At 50.2% G+C, this 19,158-nt stretch overlaps 1 protein-coding gene across 1 annotated transcript; it reads left to right on the top strand.

The window, feature by feature from the left end:
* Positions 1–4,707: 4,707 nt before the first annotated feature.
* HSP90AB1 (heat shock protein 90 alpha family class B member 1) lies at positions 4,708–12,233 on the top strand. The gene is made up of 12 exons (XM_083175389.1): positions 4,708–4,861; positions 6,458–6,604; positions 6,687–6,893; positions 7,794–7,953; positions 8,141–8,274; positions 8,535–8,849; positions 8,927–9,092; positions 9,339–9,529; positions 10,319–10,466; positions 10,553–10,821; positions 10,943–11,276; positions 11,468–12,233. Exons 2-12 carry the CDS (start codon positions 6,458–6,460, stop codon positions 11,578–11,580), a joined length of 2,184 nt encoding a protein of 727 aa, XP_083031515.1. The 5' UTR covers positions 4,708–4,861; the 3' UTR covers positions 11,581–12,233.
* The last annotated feature ends 6,925 nt before the right edge of the window (positions 12,234–19,158 follow it).

The raw sequence follows: 19,158 nt of genomic DNA on the forward strand, positions 1-19,158 counted from the left end.
TTCTGGAGATCCCAAGAGCACAGAGTCAGACTGGACTTCCGCCAGTTGATGAGCCAGCCGTGCGACTGCAACAAGTCCACCGTGAGTTAAAGGTGATCCTGGAGGACCTCCTAGGCATGAGCCAGGAAAAGGAGGTAGTTTATATTTATAGTGACAGAAGGTAGAGTGGTAGCTTTGACGATGTCTGCAGGCAGACCGGTGGGAAAAAACTTGTGCTGGCGGCCAGTCTAGAAAGGTAAGGATGTATCCTTGAGATATAATGCTGGATACCTAAGGGTCGGATGTAGAGACCAGCCAGGCGTCAGCGTATTGAAGAAGATGACCACCCACCCTGGAAGAAACCAGGAGTGGACCCTATGTGTCATGATGACGGCTTGTCGGACAGTCCAGTTTTGGCAACCCCTGGGTTTAACCGTTTTGGACAATGATGCTTGGGCTCTGGAAGGGGACTGCTTTTTTTTGCTATGCCCTATGAACCAAAAGAGGACAGCTAAGGCTTTGTAGTCAAGGCTTTGGGAGAAAAGCAATCTTGGAGGCCACAACTGTAGATACAATTTTGTTGAATTCCACCCCAAAAAGCCTAAAAAGCCTCCAAACTGCCACAGAGGAAGCTGAAACTTTACAGGAGATCATGTAAAGGCTAACAAGTCAGAACAATGAGCCCATGACTGAAGCCCCTCTGCCAGGTAATCCGCCCACAACTGGAATAGGTAAGGTGGCTGATTTAACCAGTCTAGCAATGTGGGAGTCGTACCCTGAAAACTCACCCAATTGGGATTCCTTGGTCTGAGGTGTCTCTGGTCTTTAGAGTCTTACGTGTGGCCATGGAACCCAGAGCTTGTTGTAGGGAACTGAAGACCTGTACCAAACCCTGTACTGACTGCGACAGACTGCCTCCAGTCACCACTGGAGGCACGGATGGTGCAGGCAGACGAAAGGCCGCTAGCTGTGATTGCCAATGCCTTCATGGGCGAGGACAATGAGATTGCCCAGTCCAGTTCTCATAGGGTAGACACCTACGTTGCAGACACACCAAATGCATTTGAAAAGCAGCGGTCATAAATGTTCATATTATCCTGCGCTTTAGGGGAAGTACACACACAGAAACACACACTTCGGGGTCAATCCTATTAGTACCGAAGGGTGCGAGTTGCCAATTGAGTGCCCTTTAAACGCTGAAAACGGCACTCGACTTAAGCCAATCTCACACCCTTTGCTGGGCCGAATTTGCTTAAACTTTTATGCAAATTCAGTCCGCCGCAAAGTGCGCCTGGTTCCGTGATGATTTGCGAGTGCGAATCATCCGCACCTAATAGGATCGACCCCTTAGTTTAGAACAATAAGCAGATGATGATTTTACCCCCCAGTAAAATCCGCCACGGTGCTCAGCATTTGTGAATCTAGTTGCAGTCCTTGAGGCTGTACTGGTTTCACTGTGACTGGCAGTGACCTCCCTATTGCTACCTGCCAGTCACCCGCATGACAGCCTGGGAAGTGTTTCTTCCCTCCTGGACTGCCAGTCTGGGGTACGATAAGCAGAGAGCTGGCTTCTTGAAGGAAGCTACTCCCTGTCTTACTGTGCAGCCCTAGCTGGCTACTATGCTGCAGCCCGTAGCAGCCAGGCCTTTGCGCATGCGCTGGCCTGGCACCTGTCAACTGAATTGTACAAGTGCCGGGACCTGGATGGCGGTGGGGACCCTGAACGGCAGAGAACCGTCAGCACTTCACCTGCACTCCAACAAGGTTTTGCCCTGGTGTTTTTTTTTTTGCACCACCGTATCCCCTCACAACCATACGAGGGGGTGTGCCGACACACTTCATCACAGAGAATCAAAAATAGAGGCGATAGAGGTAGGGGGCAGAAGCGCTGCGTAAGAAGTGCGTACTAAACAATGTAAATAGAAGTGAGAGGAGGCAGACATAGGAAAGAGACTGAACAGGAGACACAAAAACAGACTGTGAGTCCAGCAGAGGGCGCAGGTGGAAAATGGCTGAGGAAACTCTTACCAAATAGTCGACAAGGTCGACATAGCCAAAATGAACATGCAAAAGGTCTACACGTAAACCTGTTGACATGAGTATTTTTTGTGTACCTCATCTTACTTCACCATCGATGCGGACTCCGATGGGGGTTGGTGAGCGAATGGATCCATGCGGGGGCCACGCGTTACACTAATTTGTAGACCGAATGATGCAATCTACAAACTGACACAAAAATACATTAAAAACCCATGTCAACCGTTTCACGCGTAGACCATTTCCATGTTCACCTTTTGCTTGCTCCCACGTGTCTATGTCGATTTTGTGCATATTCAACATTTGATGTCAACATACTGACTGACCGTCGACCTTTTAAACCATAACAGGGAAGTAGAGGGGAGCAGGAGTGCAGGTGGGAGAGGGGCAGAGAGATACAATATCCTGGTTGAAATAGAAGCCAAGACCTCGGAGCTGCAAGGCAGCAAAGCTGAACACAATGCCATGCTATATGGGCAATGCCAGCCACTGTGCCATCCTAGAGAGATTATAAGACAAGCCCTGCCACACAGTACTGACTCTCTGCATACAGTCAGTGCTGACTTTCTGCTGAGACAGAGGAGGAGGGAGAGATGGAGCATTGTAGGTAGGAATAGAGGAGGGACAGGTGCAGAAGAGGCAGGAACAGAGGAGTAGAGGGGCAGGAATAAGGGAGGGCTGGGTATGGAATAGTCAGGAACAGAGGAGGGGCTGCTGCAGATGGGCAGAATGAATAAGGAGTGAGAGGAGTAGAGGGGCAGGAATAGGGGAGGGCTGGATATGGAATAGTCAGGAACAGAGGAGGGGCTGCTGCATATGGGCAGAATGAAATAGAGGAGTGGGAGGAGTAGAGGGGCAGGAATAGGGGAGGGCTGGGTATGGAATAGTCAGGAACAGAGGAGGGGCTACTGCAGAGGGGCAGAATGAAATAGAGGAGTAGAGGGGCGGGAATAGGGGAGGGGTAGATAGAATGCAGCCAGGAATAGGGGAGGAAGAGGTGCAGAGGGGGCAGGGAAGGAGGCGTGGCAGGAAACAGAGGGGATGAACCAACCAAGAAACTACTAGAAAGAAAGTCACGTCACTCATGCAATCTCCTTCCACTAAACAAATAGTCCCACAAATGCCTCTTCGTTTAACCCCATGTGTGCTGTGGGGGTGGCAGCGATGTAGCAGCACACAGAATGAATGGGAAGCTGTATTAGACAGACTTTACCTCACATCAGTCCTATAAGCAGCTGAGTCGGGAATTGCATCCTGGTTGGTTTTTTATTTTAACCCATTAGTACATTAGCACGAGTGACAATTATAATCAGTGATGCAATGTTTTAACAAATGGGGGGGTCCGAACTACTAAACTTTGGAGAGAGATAAAGTGGAGAGAGATAACCTACCAATCAATCAGCTCAAGCCACTTTTAGAGTGTAACATGGCAGTTAGGAGCTGGCTGGCTCGTTGGCACTTTATCTTTCTCCACTTTATCTCTCTACAAGGCTTAGTACATAGGCCCCATTATGCAAGACTTTCACAGATCTAAAGGTAACCATGCTAGACTCTAGGGTGATAAAGCTTTAGATATGGGAAATTCTCGCTTAGCATTGGAGAGAGATAAAGTGAAAAGAGAGATAAAGTGCCAACCAATCAGTTTGTCAGTGCCATGCCACATGCTTTGTTTTGCAAAAGACAGAAGCTGAGTGATTAGAAATTTATCTCTCTCCACTTTATCTCCCTTCAAGGCTTAGTACCCACAGATCTAAAACTACAGTAATCATTATATAATCTAGGATTCTATAGAGGTAAACTACCGACCAATCAGCTCCTGTAACAGCATGTAACATGGCAGTTAGGAGCTGTTTGGTTGTTAGGTTATCCCTCTACTTTATCTCTCTCCAATGATTAGTACATATGCCTCATTATGTGAGACTTTATGGGTGTAAAGGCAATCCTTCCGAGCTAATTCCTTCGATAGTGGCACATAGAAAGGAGAGGGCATTGGGTAACAGTAATGCCGGATACACACTGGCAAATATATCAGCCGTATCAGACTGACCATGCGATATATTGATGGGACATCGGCCAGTGTGTACCAGCTAAATATCGGAGAATGGTGTCGTTATACAGATATATCGCGCCGGCTGCACCGCACCACTCACAGCCACTTTCCTCATAGGTTTGTATGGAGGATGCGATGCTGCTGAATTTATCAATATCGGGCAACATCGCATCAGGTCCATTCTGAGATGGCGGTAGCGCATTGTAGCCTACGGGCAGTGCGGTCGGCACGGGCCAGTGATAACCGCGCATGCACAGACCCCTGGCGAGCAGATCGCAGGGACGGCCAGCCTCAGAGGCCCTGTACCTGCGCCGGCTGGGGCATACATTCAGCCAAAAGGACTGCATACTGCAATACAATCCTGGGTGGTAGATCCTGGCTAGATTGAAGAGTCCCATAGTAACTGGGCCCCTTTATGTATGAGCTGTGAGGTACAGTACAACATGGGTGTATACTTATAGTCAGTGTGTGTATATATATATATATATATATATATATATATATATATATATATATATATATGAGGTATTCGCTATACGTTGCAGAATTGCCATCGATGGCAACCATCGATGGCAATGGCAACGATGGCCAATGATGACACAGGCACATGGCGGGGAGGGTGGCGGGAGGTAATGTGTGAATGTAGCTCAGTCAGTGCAGCTTTGTGAGCGGTTGATTTGGCGGAGGGATCTCGTCTCACGCCCCGCCCCGCTGTATATAAGGCGCCGGCTGAGAGAATCTCTCCTCTTCTTTCAGCCGCCGGAGAATCAGCGAGTTGCAGGTTCCAGTCACAAGGTACCGGGCCCAGCGTCCGCCGCAGCGAGGGGATTGGGGGGTGGTGGTGGTGGACTGGAGGTGCCCCCTGGAACGGGGCAGAAGGACGGGTTTTTGGGTACTCCGGGTCATTACTTGGTGTGTCGGGGATCATCGTGTGCTCTGTCACGGGTGGCTCCACCCCCTGGAACATTCTAGACCGGGTGGGCCGTTGGTGGGGCACGTGGTGTGCGGCACCCTCTGGGAGTGACGTCAGTGCAGTTACCGAGTACCCCGGTAACCGGTACAGGGGTCCTCTGCGTCGCCGACTATTACGTGGGGGGATTCGGCTGGCTGTCCGAGTGGGGACGGATGGAGGTGGCAGGGTCTTTCTCCCAGGGCGATGCGTGGGTGTAAGAGGGCTGCATGCGTTGGGGGGCAGCATAGTCTGAGGCTACTGTGTCGTAATGGGGGGGGGGGGGGGGGGGTCAGGTAATGGTACTGTGCGGGGGTGTAAGGGCTGAATAAGGTTTGGGAAGGGGCAGAGCACGCAGTGGTGCCCTTCTGGGGTACTGTGTGGGGGTGTAAGGACTGAATGAGGTGGGGGACAGGTAGGGGTACTGCGCACTGGTGGCCTTCTGAGGTACTGTGGGGGTGTTATGGCTGAATGAGTTTTTGGGGAGCAGGGCCCCCTATGAGATATTGTGGGATATGAGGTAGGGGAGAAGACCAGGTAGGGGTAATGTCTGGGGTGGAAGAGCAACAGGGGTGCTTTTCTGATTTACTGGGGGGGGGGGAGGCAGCAATTAGGGGGTACTGCACAGGTGCCCTTGTTTATGGTGTGGTGTAAGGGCTGTACTAAGGCTGGGGTACAGTTTAGGGGTCGGTACTGCTGTATGAGGGGGGGGGGGATCAGGTCTGTACTGATGAGGTAGGGAGCTGGGTATTGGGGGGGGGGGGGGGAGTTGCTATAGGTAATGAACGGGGCACTGTATGCAGGGGGGTAGTCCTGCAGGTGATGGATGTAAGAGTATAATTAGATAAGGAAAGGGCAGGTTGGGGTACAGGAATATGAGGTGGGGGCAGATTTTGTACACTGCACCTGGTGCAAGTGGGTGCTGTAGTAAAAAGAATACAGTAGGACAGTGTTGTTGCAGCGCTGTAGGAGAACCCTTGTAGTGGTGGGGTATATTGAGGTTCTTCAGTGTGAATTTCTCCTGTGGAAATGAAACTCCCATTGTCCGCAGTGTGTGCTGAGTAATGTTCCTCCTTTTCCTGATGCTCTGCCCTCCCCTTCCTGACACTGCGCCCTCCTCCTGTCTGCAGCTGTTGCCCACACAATGACTGGGCTGTCTTATGACATAATAGGCTCTCCAGCCATCTGCTGGCTGCAGGGAAAAGCTATCGCTTTCACTGGTGCTGCTGGGTTCCATATCTTGTAGTACACAAAGCACTATATAATCGGAGTGATTTGTTTACATAGCACCACTTCCACAACCCGCTGTGCCCAAGAATCCCTACACCAGAGTTTTACTGCTGCACCTGTAATTACTATTACAGTGCAGCATTTCACATGTACAGCTAACTGTAGTGGGATCTGTACTATATGGTGGTTTACCATTGTTCTGACTCTTCCAGATGCCTGAAGAAGTTCATCATGGCGAGGAGGATGTGGAGACATTTGCTTTCCAAGCTGAGATTGCTCAGCTTATGTCTCTGATTATCAACACCTTTTACTCCAACAAGGAAATCTTCCTGCGTGAGCTGATCTCCAATGCCTCCGATGTGAGTGAGGATGTCAGTTTCTGGGGGGTTGTATGTATTCAATGTTGGGAACAGCTGATCAGTTGTGTCCTTCTCTCCTCAGGCCCTGGATAAGATCCGGTATGAGAGCCTCACAGACCCATCAAAGCTGGACAGTGGCAAGGAACTTAAAATTGATGTCATCCCCAACCGCCTGGAGCGTACCCTGACCTTGGTGGACACTGGCATTGGCATGACAAAGGCTGACCTCATCAACAACCTCGGTACCATTGCCAAGTCTGGTACAAAGGCTTTCATGGAGGCTCTGCAGGTATGTACTGCTGGGAAGGGACTGACTAGTGGCCCATACAAGCAGCATAGTGTAGTTATTGGCCTCAGATTGTGCTGCTTTAGCTCTTCCTGCTTCACATCTTGGCTAGGTGGTGACACTCTCCATATCATGGAAAATGATCTTTTCCTGGATGAATTACTATTGGTGGTTCCAGGGGTGAGGCTGCAGCAGTCACAAATTAAAATAGGGTACTACATCAGCAGTCACCCTAAGCCAGGTATGTCCAAACTATGGCCCCCCAGCTGTTGTGAAATTACAAATCCCATCATGCCTTGCCACAGTTTTGCTATTAAGGAATGCTAAAACTGGCAAGGTATGCTGGGATGTGTAGTTTCACAACAGCTGGAGGGTTGGACATGCATGCCCTAAGCACTTAACATAGCTGTCCAAGGTTTGTTAGATTCCCATATTTGAATTTTGGGCAGTGCTGCAGCACAGCTTCTGGAGCTGCCACAAATGCCCCTTTCACATCATTTGATCGGTCCCATGTTGGTCCTTTGACATTGAACATGGGTTGCCAATTATACAGAGGGTGACCTGGGTTAAATTGAGTTGGCCAATCCAGGTAATTGGTGCTTAAGCTTTTGACCTGGGTTGGCTACCCAGCAATTACCCTGGACATTCATGGATCTTCAGCTTTATTCCTGGGCCAACTAACTGCATTGACCTTTTCTCTGGTGATAGTGCATCAGCACATGATCTATGGCCGGTCTTGCCTGGCCAGCTCCACTGGTGCTCTCTTCTGCTGGATGGCTTTCCCTCTCCATAAGTGTTGCTTACAGATAATTTATAGACATCCTTAGAGACATCCTTTGTTGCTGTATCTGCCTTCATTCATACAGGGCTGCTTTTTAAGTCTCCCATGTTTCTTCTCTGCAGGCTGGAGCAGATATCTCCATGATTGGGCAGTTTGGTGTTGGTTTCTACTCTGCGTACCTGGTGGCAGAGAAGGTTGTGGTGATTACCAAACACAACGATGATGAGCAGTATGCCTGGGAATCTTCTGCTGGGGGCTCCTTCACCGTAAAGGTAGACAGTGGTGAGTAGATGGGTATCTGCAACCGGGGGGGGGGGGGGGGGGGCAGCATGATGTGAAATGGTTAGCATTACCGCCTCACAGCGCTGTGGTCATTATTGTAAGCTCCACTGGGGCAGGGACTGATGTGAATGTTCAATTAGTCTCTGTAAAGTAACTGGTAATTGCTTAATAATTGTACTTGTTCCAGGTGAACCCATTGGCCGTGGCACCCGGGTCATTCTGCACCTGAAAGAGGATCAAGCAGAATACCTGGAGGAGAAGAGAGTAAAGGAAGTGGTGAAGAAACATTCCCAGTTCATTGGCTACCCCATTACCCTCTATGTGAGTACCTCCCTTAAGGTGCCCATACACTGTGATGATCACACCCGTTATGGGCTGCATCGCATGCGATTTGCAGTAGGCAGTACAAAAGTATATGCAGCACATTTTTTTTTTGTACTGTGCGATGCCCGCAGGAGCAGGCATCGCACGGTGCAAATAGTGTATGGGCACAATTAGTCTGGTTTAGCATGTGCCCATATAAAGCATGCAAACTGAGTAAAATGCACTCTGGCTTCTAAACTGATTTATGGTCCTGACAGCTGGAAAAGGAACGAGAGAAGGAGATCAGTGATGATGAGGCAGAGGAAGAAGAAAAGGAGGAAGAGAAGAAAGATGAGGAAGGCGAAGAAGAAAAGCCAAAGATAGAGGATGTGGGCTCCGATGAGGAAGAAGAGGGGAAAGATAAAGATAAAAAGAAAAAGACCAAGAAAATCAAGGAGAAGTACATTGACCAGGAGGAGCTAAACAAGACTAAACCCATCTGGACTCGCAACCCTGATGATATCAGCCAGGATGAGTATGGGGAGTTCTACAAGAGCCTGACCAATGACTGGGAGGACCACCTTGCTGTCAAGGTAAGCTTGCTGAGTGATGTGGCTACTAAAGAAGCTGGTCATGGACCTTGTCTGAAACTCTTGTGTTCTATTCCCAGCACTTCTCTGTAGAAGGTCAGCTTGAGTTCCGGGCCCTGCTTTTCATTCCTCGTCGGGCTCCTTTTGACCTGTTTGAGAACAAGAAGAAAAAGAACAACATTAAGCTGTATGTGCGCAGGGTGTTTATCATGGACAGCTGTGATGAGCTCATCCCAGAATACCTCAGTAAGTTTCCAATCATTGATGTCTGATTGCTCTCTGTATCTCTGTTGCTCTCTGTACATAAAAAAACTTGTTGCAATCTCCTGTATTCATTGGCAACTGCTAACTTAACCAGCAACAACACTACTCAAAGCATTAAGTCCAATCCTGATTTGAAACTTTGACATAAGTTTAAGTTGCTCAATTGTCCTACCCTGCTTAATAGAATACAGCTGCATGTCTAAACCACCACCATTCTTCTTCTGCCAGACTTCATCCGTGGCGTGGTGGATTCTGAGGATCTTCCTCTGAATATCTCCAGAGAAATGCTGCAACAAAGCAAGATCCTGAAAGTCATCCGTAAAAACATAGTGAAAAAGTGTCTCGAGCTCTTCACAGAGCTGTGTGAGGATAAGGAGAACTACAAGAAGTTCTATGAAGCTTTCTCCAAGAACTTGAAGGTGAGGGCTTATTAGTATGGTGGACCTGTACCCTTGGGGTTGGTTAACGCTGCATCCGATTTTGAGTATCCTTAAATATGAATTTCTTTACTGAATATGCTAAATGTATAGTGTCCCCCTAGTAATTATGGGGGGCAGGGCGCTGGTTTGGCGGACTGGGCACGCCGACGTCACCGCGGGGGCGTGCCCGGGCCGCCGCGTCCATACAGGGGGCGTGCCCGGGCTGCCGCATCCATACAGGGGGCGTGCCCGGGCCGCCGCAACACCCCAGGAGGCGTGCCCAGGCCGCCACATCGATGAAGGGGCTTGCCCGGCCATGACTACGTCACTGAGCTGCCGGGACGTAGCCATGGCCGGGCAAGCCCCCTTCAGCGATGCCCGGGCACTCCGGCGGGCAGAATGCAGGCTGATTTAGCGGGGCGCTGCTAATGAGGCAGGGCGCATTTTGCCCTTTAAAAATCGGGCAGGGCGCAGCGCCCTGCTAAAACAGCCTAGCGGGAACACTAAATGTATATTTAAAAAAAATGAGGGGGTATAATGTAAAGCTCTACCCAATGTAATATTACTTTGGTTAGGCTAAAGTCAATGCTGAATATTTTTCAGCTTGTTTGATAGGATTCGGTGTCGTATGCTCTCCGCTCCTGCCAGGTTCTGACCATGGTATATTGTACCATTTAGGGTATACTAGACCACTTTTTTGTGGTCTACAGAAGTGGATACATTGGTTGTAGAGAGGCTGCTACTAGGTGATAAATAACTGGTCTTTACATTTGTATGTTCTCTATCCAGCTTGGGATCCATGAGGACTCCACCAACAGAAAGAGGCTGTCCGAGCTATTGAGATACCACACATCCCAAACTGGAGATGAGATGGCTTCTCTCACAGAATACGTGTCTCGTATGAAGGAGAATCAGAAAAGCATCTACTACATTACCGGTGAGTGATGCCCCAGTCATACAGTTGCATGAGATGCTGGTTGCTGGCTTGTTTCCCGGATGATCTGACTGCTTGAAACTCTGCAGGTGAGAGTAAGGAGCAAGTGGCCAACTCTGCCTTTGTGGAGCGCGTGAGGAAACGTGGCTTTGAAGTGGTCTACATGACCGAGCCAATCGATGAGTATTGCGTTCAGCAGCTGAAGGAGTTTGATGGCAAGACGCTGGTGTCTGTCACAAAGGAGGGTCTTGAGCTTCCAGAGGATGATGATGAGAAGAAAAAGATGGAGGAGAACAAATCAAAGTTTGAGAGCCTGTGCAAACTGATGAAGGAGATCTTGGACAAGAAGGTGGAGAAGGTAAGGTTCTGTCCAAATCATGGGCAATATTAAAGGGTCTATTGTGGCATAGAATTTGTCAGGAATGTGGGAAACCTTTGGTATACTTGTGTATTTAACCCCTCTGGATTGTCTTCGGCAGGTGACTGTATCAAACCGCCTGGTGTCCTCTCCATGCTGCATTGTCACTAGCACCTATGGGTGGACAGCTAACATGGAGCGTATTATGAAGGCACAGGCCCTGAGAGACAACTCCACCATGGGCTACATGATGGCCAAGAAGCATCTTGAAATCAACCCAGAACATCCAATTGTGGAAACTCTACGGCAGAAGGCAGAGTCTGACAAGAATGACAAGGCCGTTAAAGACCTCGTGGTTCTGCTTTTCGAGACTGCACTCCTGTCTTCTGGCTTTTCCCTGGATGACCCCCAGACGCACTCAAACAGGATCTACAGAATGATCAAGCTCGGCCTGGGTAAGAATGAGTCACTGCTTACTCTTGGTGGCTTCAAAACCATGAATTAGCTTTCAGAGCTTCTGAATTGTGGTGGTGCACATTTTGTCCTGGTATGGAGTTCTTGTAGCAGCACCAGTTACATGCTACCCAGTTTATAAATCTGCATGTTCCCGTTTATATGGACTTAATCACTGTATGATCTCTTGCAGGCATTGATGAAGACGAGCCCACAGTAGAAGAACCATCTCTAGTTGCCACCGATGAGGAGATTCCACCTCTGGAAGGTGATGAGGAAGCATCTCACATGGAAGAGGTGGATTAATCTCCGGTCACAGCTTCTTTTTTTCCCAGTGAGCTTTCGGCTCATTCCCTGGACTGTAAATTATAATTAATGGGAGACTTTCTCCCTTCCCAAATGTAATGGGGCGAGGAGGGAAGGCTTCAAGACAAACGGCTGCTGAGAATTTCTGCAAGCCAATAGTTTATTTGCACTGTGGTACACCCATTCAGTGGGGGCTGTAATTTATCGTTCGCTTGTCTATTAGATGCTCCCAGCTCATCGTATATGAATCTGATCTTGTAACTTGAGTGGGTGCTCCATACTGTAGTAAAATCCTGTACATGTAATACCTGTTCTGGCCTATAGATGGCAGGCAGGTGTTTATTTCATAAGCTGCTAGAACTTTTTTTTTTTTCCCCATCGGGCATTGTTAAGTCCTAGAACATGGATCGTACAGTGCACGCTTGTAACAATGGCCCTTTCCCTTACTTTTTCTCTTGGCTTGGTTCCAATAGCCATTACCCTGGTGAGTGTATCCCAGAGTTCAGACTGGTCCCTTGCCCCCTGCAGTGCCCTCAGGAAGTCTTGAATGCTCACTAACCCTTTGCAGTCTCCTCAGAGTTGTTGTGTTTGTCCACAATATTTTTTTGTTGTAAACTTAAATGTTATGCAGAATAAAGTTCTTTTTACAGTGATTGCTCTTAAAGTGTTACTTGGTCAAAGTCTGACTGCACAATACTGTGACTTTGTTACCCGTGGGAATGGGGAGGTCGCCTATGATCTGAGTAACTTGTCCCACTTAGCAGTCAATCATAGGGCCAAATGTAATAAGGTGTTTTTAGGATTTTAATTTTTGTCCCAATTTCTCCTTCGGGAGACATCAGGGGCCACAGCGTTACAGTGGGTAGTAAGGAGATGGGAGAGCACCAGCACCCTAGAGGCTAAACTTGAACTGCCTCCCAGGCAGCCGGGCTCCTCCCCTCCTCTACCCCGCCTCCAGGCCAGGAAGCTCAGTTTTTTCGGGTGCTGGCAGGAGCCAGATGCACCTAATAGAGGGGCTGCTATTTAGCAGCCTAACTTGATTTTTATATTTTATTTTTCATTTTTCTTTTACACTGACTTGTGTCAGTGACAGAGCAGCAGCACTGGGGGTCTGCACAGACACCTGCGCTGCTGCTCCATCACCCGGGTCCGGAGCTGCATCGCCACTCGAGGGTGGGGACCTGCAGCGGCCCCCGGGCACTGGGGAGCCACAGCCGCCACCGGACGCCGGGGACCTGACAAAGGTAACGCGCTCCCCGCTGGGAGCGCGCGCGATTGCGCTTGCTGGGCATTGCGGCTGCAGCAGTTCGGCGGGGGGGACCGCCGACTGCGCTGACAAGCGGACGGCTGGTTCGCCACCCGCTCCCGCTGGACCACCAGGGAAACGGTTTGTGGGCTGCGGCGCCAGGTATGCGGGGCCGCCCGGTAGCGCCGGACCCCTGCCATTTTTACCTGCACCGCATGTGGACACCTCCCTGGGGGCCATTTGTCAGCAGGGGGAGAAGGCTCCCCCCACATCAGCCTCTCCACCCGGGGACAGTAGGCAGGGAACTGTGTTTATCACACAGAGTTCCCGCCACTGAGATCCCTTCCTGCCTGCCTGCAACATGTGAGGAGGGACACGGAGGAGCTCATAGCCACCCGGAGTTCCACTCCTTCACTGCCAGGTCATTTGGGCATGTCCCCCCTGTACCCCTCCTTCGGGAAACTGTACAGTACTGTGCTCTGAAAGGAGCCTTGTGCCATTAATTGCATTGCCCTTGTATGCTGCATTGTTTGTTAACAGTTTAGCTGCCTGTCAGTTTAATCTGTGTTACACTGTACTATATGGCCATGTATTGCTGGTTAGGTCATGCTGACTTAACATGTGTGGAGGGACACAGAGAGCTTATCAAGCCAGTCTGGGGTTCCACTCCTTCACTGCCTGGGCTCCCCTGTAATAATCTCCTCCAGGAGTCAGGTTACAGAGCAGACAGAGTTCAAACTGTGGGCACAGCAGAGCCAAGTGCAACATTGTATCCTGTTAAATTAACACCATCACTGCCTGTCGGAAGCATAAAGGACAGAGCGGATGGTGTAATGGTTAGCATTGCTGCATCACAGTGCAGAGGTCATGGGTTCGATTCCCAACATGACCCAAACTCTGCAGTTATCTGCCTGTCAGATACAAGCTGGCTGTCAGATGCAGACTGCGTTGTCTGTATCATATAGACTGCCAGTATATCCACTGCACCTGTGTATATATAACTGCACTGTATGTCTATTACAAGCTGGCTCAATACTGCATTGTCTGTACCGTATAGACTGCCGGTCTATATCACGGCAGCTGTCTATTGTATGTATATCACTGCACTGTCTATATCACTGCATTGTATGTATATCACAGGCTGGCTGTGCACTGTGTAACACTATCACTGCCTGTCAGAAAGGCTGCCTGCCAATGATTGCTATATGTGCCTAGTACTAGCTTACTGCGTACTGTGGGGACAGCTCGGGTCGTGGGTTCAATTCCCACTATGACCCTAACTGTGCAGAGTTTGTACGTTCTCTCCGTGTTTTAGTGGGGTTACGCCGTGTACTCCGGTTTCTTCCCACATTGCAAAATTTAAAACAGAAGTATGCTGTGTTAGCCGTACATATGGGCCAAATGTCTACGCCACCGCAAGGTATACGTAGTACCAGCTTACGGTGTATGGCTTGAACACTATCTCTGTTGGTCAGAGAATACTGTGTTAGCGGTACCATATAGGCTACCCGCCTATTCTATGGCATTGTATGCCTTCTATACTTGTAGTACATTGTCTTACCTGTGCTTTAGCAGCCGGTTCACAGTGCTATAATACTGCAACGTCTTCCAGGAGTACCAGTCCCAGTGACTCTGGGGCTCCGGCGCGGATGTCTTGTACATCCTGTAATGTTGGCCTATGCCCCCATTACTAGTACAGTACGGCTTATACGCAGGCTGCTACAATGCCTGGGCGATGCCCACAGGTACAGCCTCCTCTAGAAAACAGGAGCCTGCTTGGGCCACGTTCTTTACTCCGTTGCCGGTGCAGCTAGTAGCAGTAGCAGCCTCATCCCTTGGCTGAGTGCTTATCTGCCTCCAGACAAGGTCCCCAGAAATGCCGTCCCCATCCTTGGCGGGTGTAGCTCCCCGCACAGTGGAAGCGCTCTGTACCTGCAGGTAGACGCAGATACCCCCGTCATCCAGACTCCTCCATCAGCAGACACAGAGAGGACACCTGGGATTAGCATTGTCTAGAGGGGACCGTCGACGACGGTATGGAAGATGGGGGGCCTGTGATAAGGTGAATCCCCCCCCACCTCGTCTTGAGGTGCCGACCTTGGTCTCAGCTGTCAAATAGGTCCTTAACGACCCCGCTGAGCCGCCTACACCTTTGGGTGTCTCCCTAGGTGTTTTCTGGGTTTATTCCGTAAATCTGTGAACTCGACTAAGGTCATCAGTTGGGAGATTCCTAACAGGAAGTTTAGCTTGCCATTGGCGGTTTCCCTTCCTTTTACCCCCTTCCACAGGATGACATAGTCCCCTGGGAGACTGTCCCTAAAGTGGACGCACTCCTGCCCCAGGCATCTGCTTGGGTGGCTAAGGCCTTAGTTGCGTGAGCAACTTCTCTCACAGCGGACGCTGCATAAGGGGTGTCGGAGGAAACCCTGCTGCCTTCTATTGAGTATCAGGTGACACTTTACCTGGGGGTGACGGCTCTGGAAATTACACCAATCGCCTCCAGAGGGTCACCCTCGGCCATAGCTGCACACACATACCAGTGTCTGTGCTCTTGGAAGGCCTGAACTCAAAGTCCCTTTTGAGGGTTCCTTTTTATTTGGGCCAGTGCCAAATATGGGGGCCGGTTTAGATACCATTCGGCAGAGGATATCCCTTCTGGGGGATTGCCATCTGGCTCTACAGTCCAGGATCAGACATCTCTTGTCCCCCTGGCAGGTGTCTGTGCATGCCTGCGTGGGGTCCCTGGGGTTGGTGGATCGGCCTTCGAATTGGCAGAATAGGCTCAGTTCCATACCAACCCTCTACAATACTGTCCAAGGAGCAGCACGGATAGTGTAGTGGTTAACATTACTGCTTCACTGCGCTGAGGTCATGGGTTCGATTCCCACCATGGCCCTAACTGTGCGGAGTTTGTATATTCTCCCCAGACTTGCATGGGTTTACTCCTGGTACTCCGGTTTCCTCCCACAATATCCATGCCCAGAAGTTCGCCTGGTCTCCAGCAGGGCCCCCCTTTCCTGGGGGCTTCTGGACGGGACCTCGCTACTGGAGCCATGCATGCTAGCCTCCCGTGTTTGGGGGGTGGTCACTTCTCAAAGGTCGTTCCAGGGTCTCTGGACCACTCTAGTGGCCCAGCCCTCCATCATCGTCCTCGAACTAAAGACAATCTTCCGGGCAGTCCGCTTGGCGGAACCCTAACTTAGGGGTTGGCCGGTGCAAGTCCAGACATTGCGACAAGGGTGGCATATGTTAACCACCAGGGTGGCACTAGTTGTCAGCCCACTATGACAGAAGCATCCGGCATCTTTCAGAGATGATCCCTGCTTTTTCAGAAATTTTTATCCTGGTAGTCCAGAATTGGGTGGCGGTCTTCCTCGGCCGTCAGACCTGTGATGCCGACGACTTGACCCCCCTTAGAGTGATGTTTCAGATGCTGGTACAACGGTGGGGCCCAACCGAGGTGGCCTTGACAGCCTCTCGCCATACCCTCAAACCACCACTGTGCGGGTCCTGGTCTTGCGACCCGGAGGGGGGGGCTTGCCTGGTAGACGCCCTGTCCGCTCCGTGGCCGTCCACACTGATGGCGCCTTTCCACCACTTTCCTCCTTTTGCGAATGTCTCGCAAGCTGAAGCCGGAGGGCGGCACATTGATTCTGGTTGCTCCACCTTGGCCCAGACGGATCTGGTTTTCGGATCTGCAGTCAGTAGCCCCTCCTATTCGCTTACCCCTGGACACAGGCAGGCTCTCATGGTCCGCCTCTCTCTTTCGGCTTTGAGGCACTTGGCTTTGACGGGGTGGCTGTTGAGACCTCCCGGGTAAGACCCAGCGGGTTTCACTCCACCATGCTCAGGGCGAGGAAACCTCCCTAGATGGGGTGTACCATCGCATATGGAGGGCTTACTTTTCCTGCTGCGAACCCTACGCTTCAGATTCCGGGACTTACTACCTGGCTAGGGTTCTGTTCTACTTGCAGAAGGGTCTGGAGGCTGGGTTGCGTTGATCATCTTTAAAGGTTCGGATTTCAGCCTTGCACATCTTGTTCTGTCGACGGGTGGCCCTGTCGACGGATGTCTGTACATTCCTGCAGGATGTCTTGCATATCCAGCCTCCCTTAGTTACCCCAGTTGCCCCCTGGGATCTCTCTAATCCTGACTTCTTCAGGGCCCACCTTTTGTGCCCTTGCGGTCGGTGGACCTGTGTTGACTCGCCTGGAAGATTGTTTCCTTGTTGGCGATAGCTTTGGCCAGGGGAGTCTCTGACCTGTCAGCTCTGTCCTGTAAGTTCTTGGTTATAACCGGGCGGTTTTTCCTACCGTCCCTTCTCAACTACCTTAAGTGGTGTCCGGCTTTCAGGTCAACCAGGACATTATTGTTCCGGCATTTAGACAGTCTGTTGTTACTACGGCTTGGTTCTCCTTGGACGTTGTCCGGCCGGGGCGTATTTATGTGCTATGTGCACCGTTCTAGGCTGTTGCACTAGTCAGACTCTCTCTCTCTCTCTTCGTACTATATGGTGTTCGGATGAGAGGGTGGCCCGCCTCTACGCAAACTACTGCCCGCTAGAGTCGCTCTGGCAGGCATATTTGGACACCTCCCTCCCGGTTCCGGCAGGGATTCAGGCACATTCCGTTAGGTCTGTGGAGGTGTCCTGGGCTGTAAGAGGCGGTGCTAAAGTTGAGCAAATTTGCAGGGCGGCGACTTGGTCGTCCGCCATTACTGTCTTGCGTTTTTACGCTTTTGACACGTTTGCCTCCCAGGACTCGGCCTTTGGCCAGAGTGTGTTGGCTGCGGCACAGGCGCGTCCCCACCCATAGGTGGCTGCTTTAGGACGTCCCACTGTAACGCTGTGGCCCCTGATGTCTCCCGAAGGAGAAAATGAGATTTATGTCTTACCTGGTAAATCTCTTTCTTCGAGGACATCAGGGGCCACAGGGATCCCTCCCTGCCGCGCCTGCTTTACTTCCGTTATGGTTAAGTTATGATTATGTTATATTATCCCTCGGTTGAGGGTACTAACATGTTCAGAATGTGTTTCTGTGCGGTGCTTCTCTTCCTTCTATCTTGTCTCCTGCCTTGGCTTGTTAAAAAAACTGAGCTTCCTGGCCTGGAGGCGGGGTAGAGGAGGGGAGGAGCCTGGCTGCCTGGGAGGCAGTTCAAGTTTAACCTCTAGGGTGCTGGTGCTCTCCCATCTCCTTACTACCCACTGTAACGCTGTGGCCCCTGATGTCCTCGAAGAAAGAGATTTACCAGGTAAGACATAAATCTCATTATCCCCTCCCCATTGGGCAAATTAGTGCTGCAGACATCACTATCCATGGAACCATAACTGATTTAATGAGCCATTTGCAGTTTCACTGTACCGGCCGTGTGTACTTACACGTGAATGGCTTAATCTTTGAGACAAACATATGCTACTGGCAGTATCAACCAGGTGCTCTTGGATCCTGTCCATCTGACTCTGAAGCTTCACTCTTCTGATGTTAGTAGTATGGCATGGTCTGCATACACCAGTTTAAGGTGTAGTAAATGCCTATAACCTTGAGTCTTGCTTGCAGTAGAGACATGTTCCAATAAACTTCCCAGTAAAACCATATGTGTCTACTTGCCCCAGAGTGAAGTTCCAATATGCTGGGAAAGTAACTAGTTGCTATCGCTAATGCGGTCCTGGTGTTGAGAATCCCTCTTGTAGCACCTACACATAAAGCACTGGGAGCCCTGTGTACAGGTAGCGGCTTCCTGGGAGAGCTGATGATTAAAGGGCCTGTTGCATGCAACTTGCGTAACTATATTACTTTCAGTGATTATTTAGGTTGGTACTTTGCTTCCCAAAACACCACCTGTTACCCCTCGCCCCCTCCTGTATTACATATTCTCTTCACTGCATTATACTGTTCAATTTGTCCTTCCTTGGTAACATCATGGGGTTGATCCCTGTGTTTGTAGAGTGGGAGAATCTTTTCTGTGCCACCTGTTTAGGGCATTTGTCAGCTTAGTCCTATTCATATAATGAAGGTGAGTTACACCACACCCTCTTCCCTGATTCCTCTTACAACTTTCTGCAAGATCTGTACCCTGCAGCAGTGTACACTGAATTCTGGGCGTAATTCATGATTGTAAGGAACGCAAGTTCAAAATGCAGCAGGAGAGGTTTGACCTCAAATGCTAACAGGAGGCATTTATTTCCCAAATCATGTCTCGGGATATAGCCTTGGTCACATTGAGGTCTATCCTTTTACACCCAAAGGGTGCAGATGCGCCTGGTGTTTGCTAATTGTCACAACACCAGGCGCACTTTACGGTCTGAATTCGCTGAAGAGTTCTCGCACCTCCAT

The sequence above is a fragment of the Crinia signifera genome, chromosome 3 (assembly GCF_055691185.1).
Source record: "Crinia signifera chromosome 3, ASM5569118v1, whole genome shotgun sequence".
In the NCBI taxonomy this organism is placed as follows: Eukaryota; Metazoa; Chordata; class Amphibia; order Anura; family Myobatrachidae; genus Crinia; species Crinia signifera.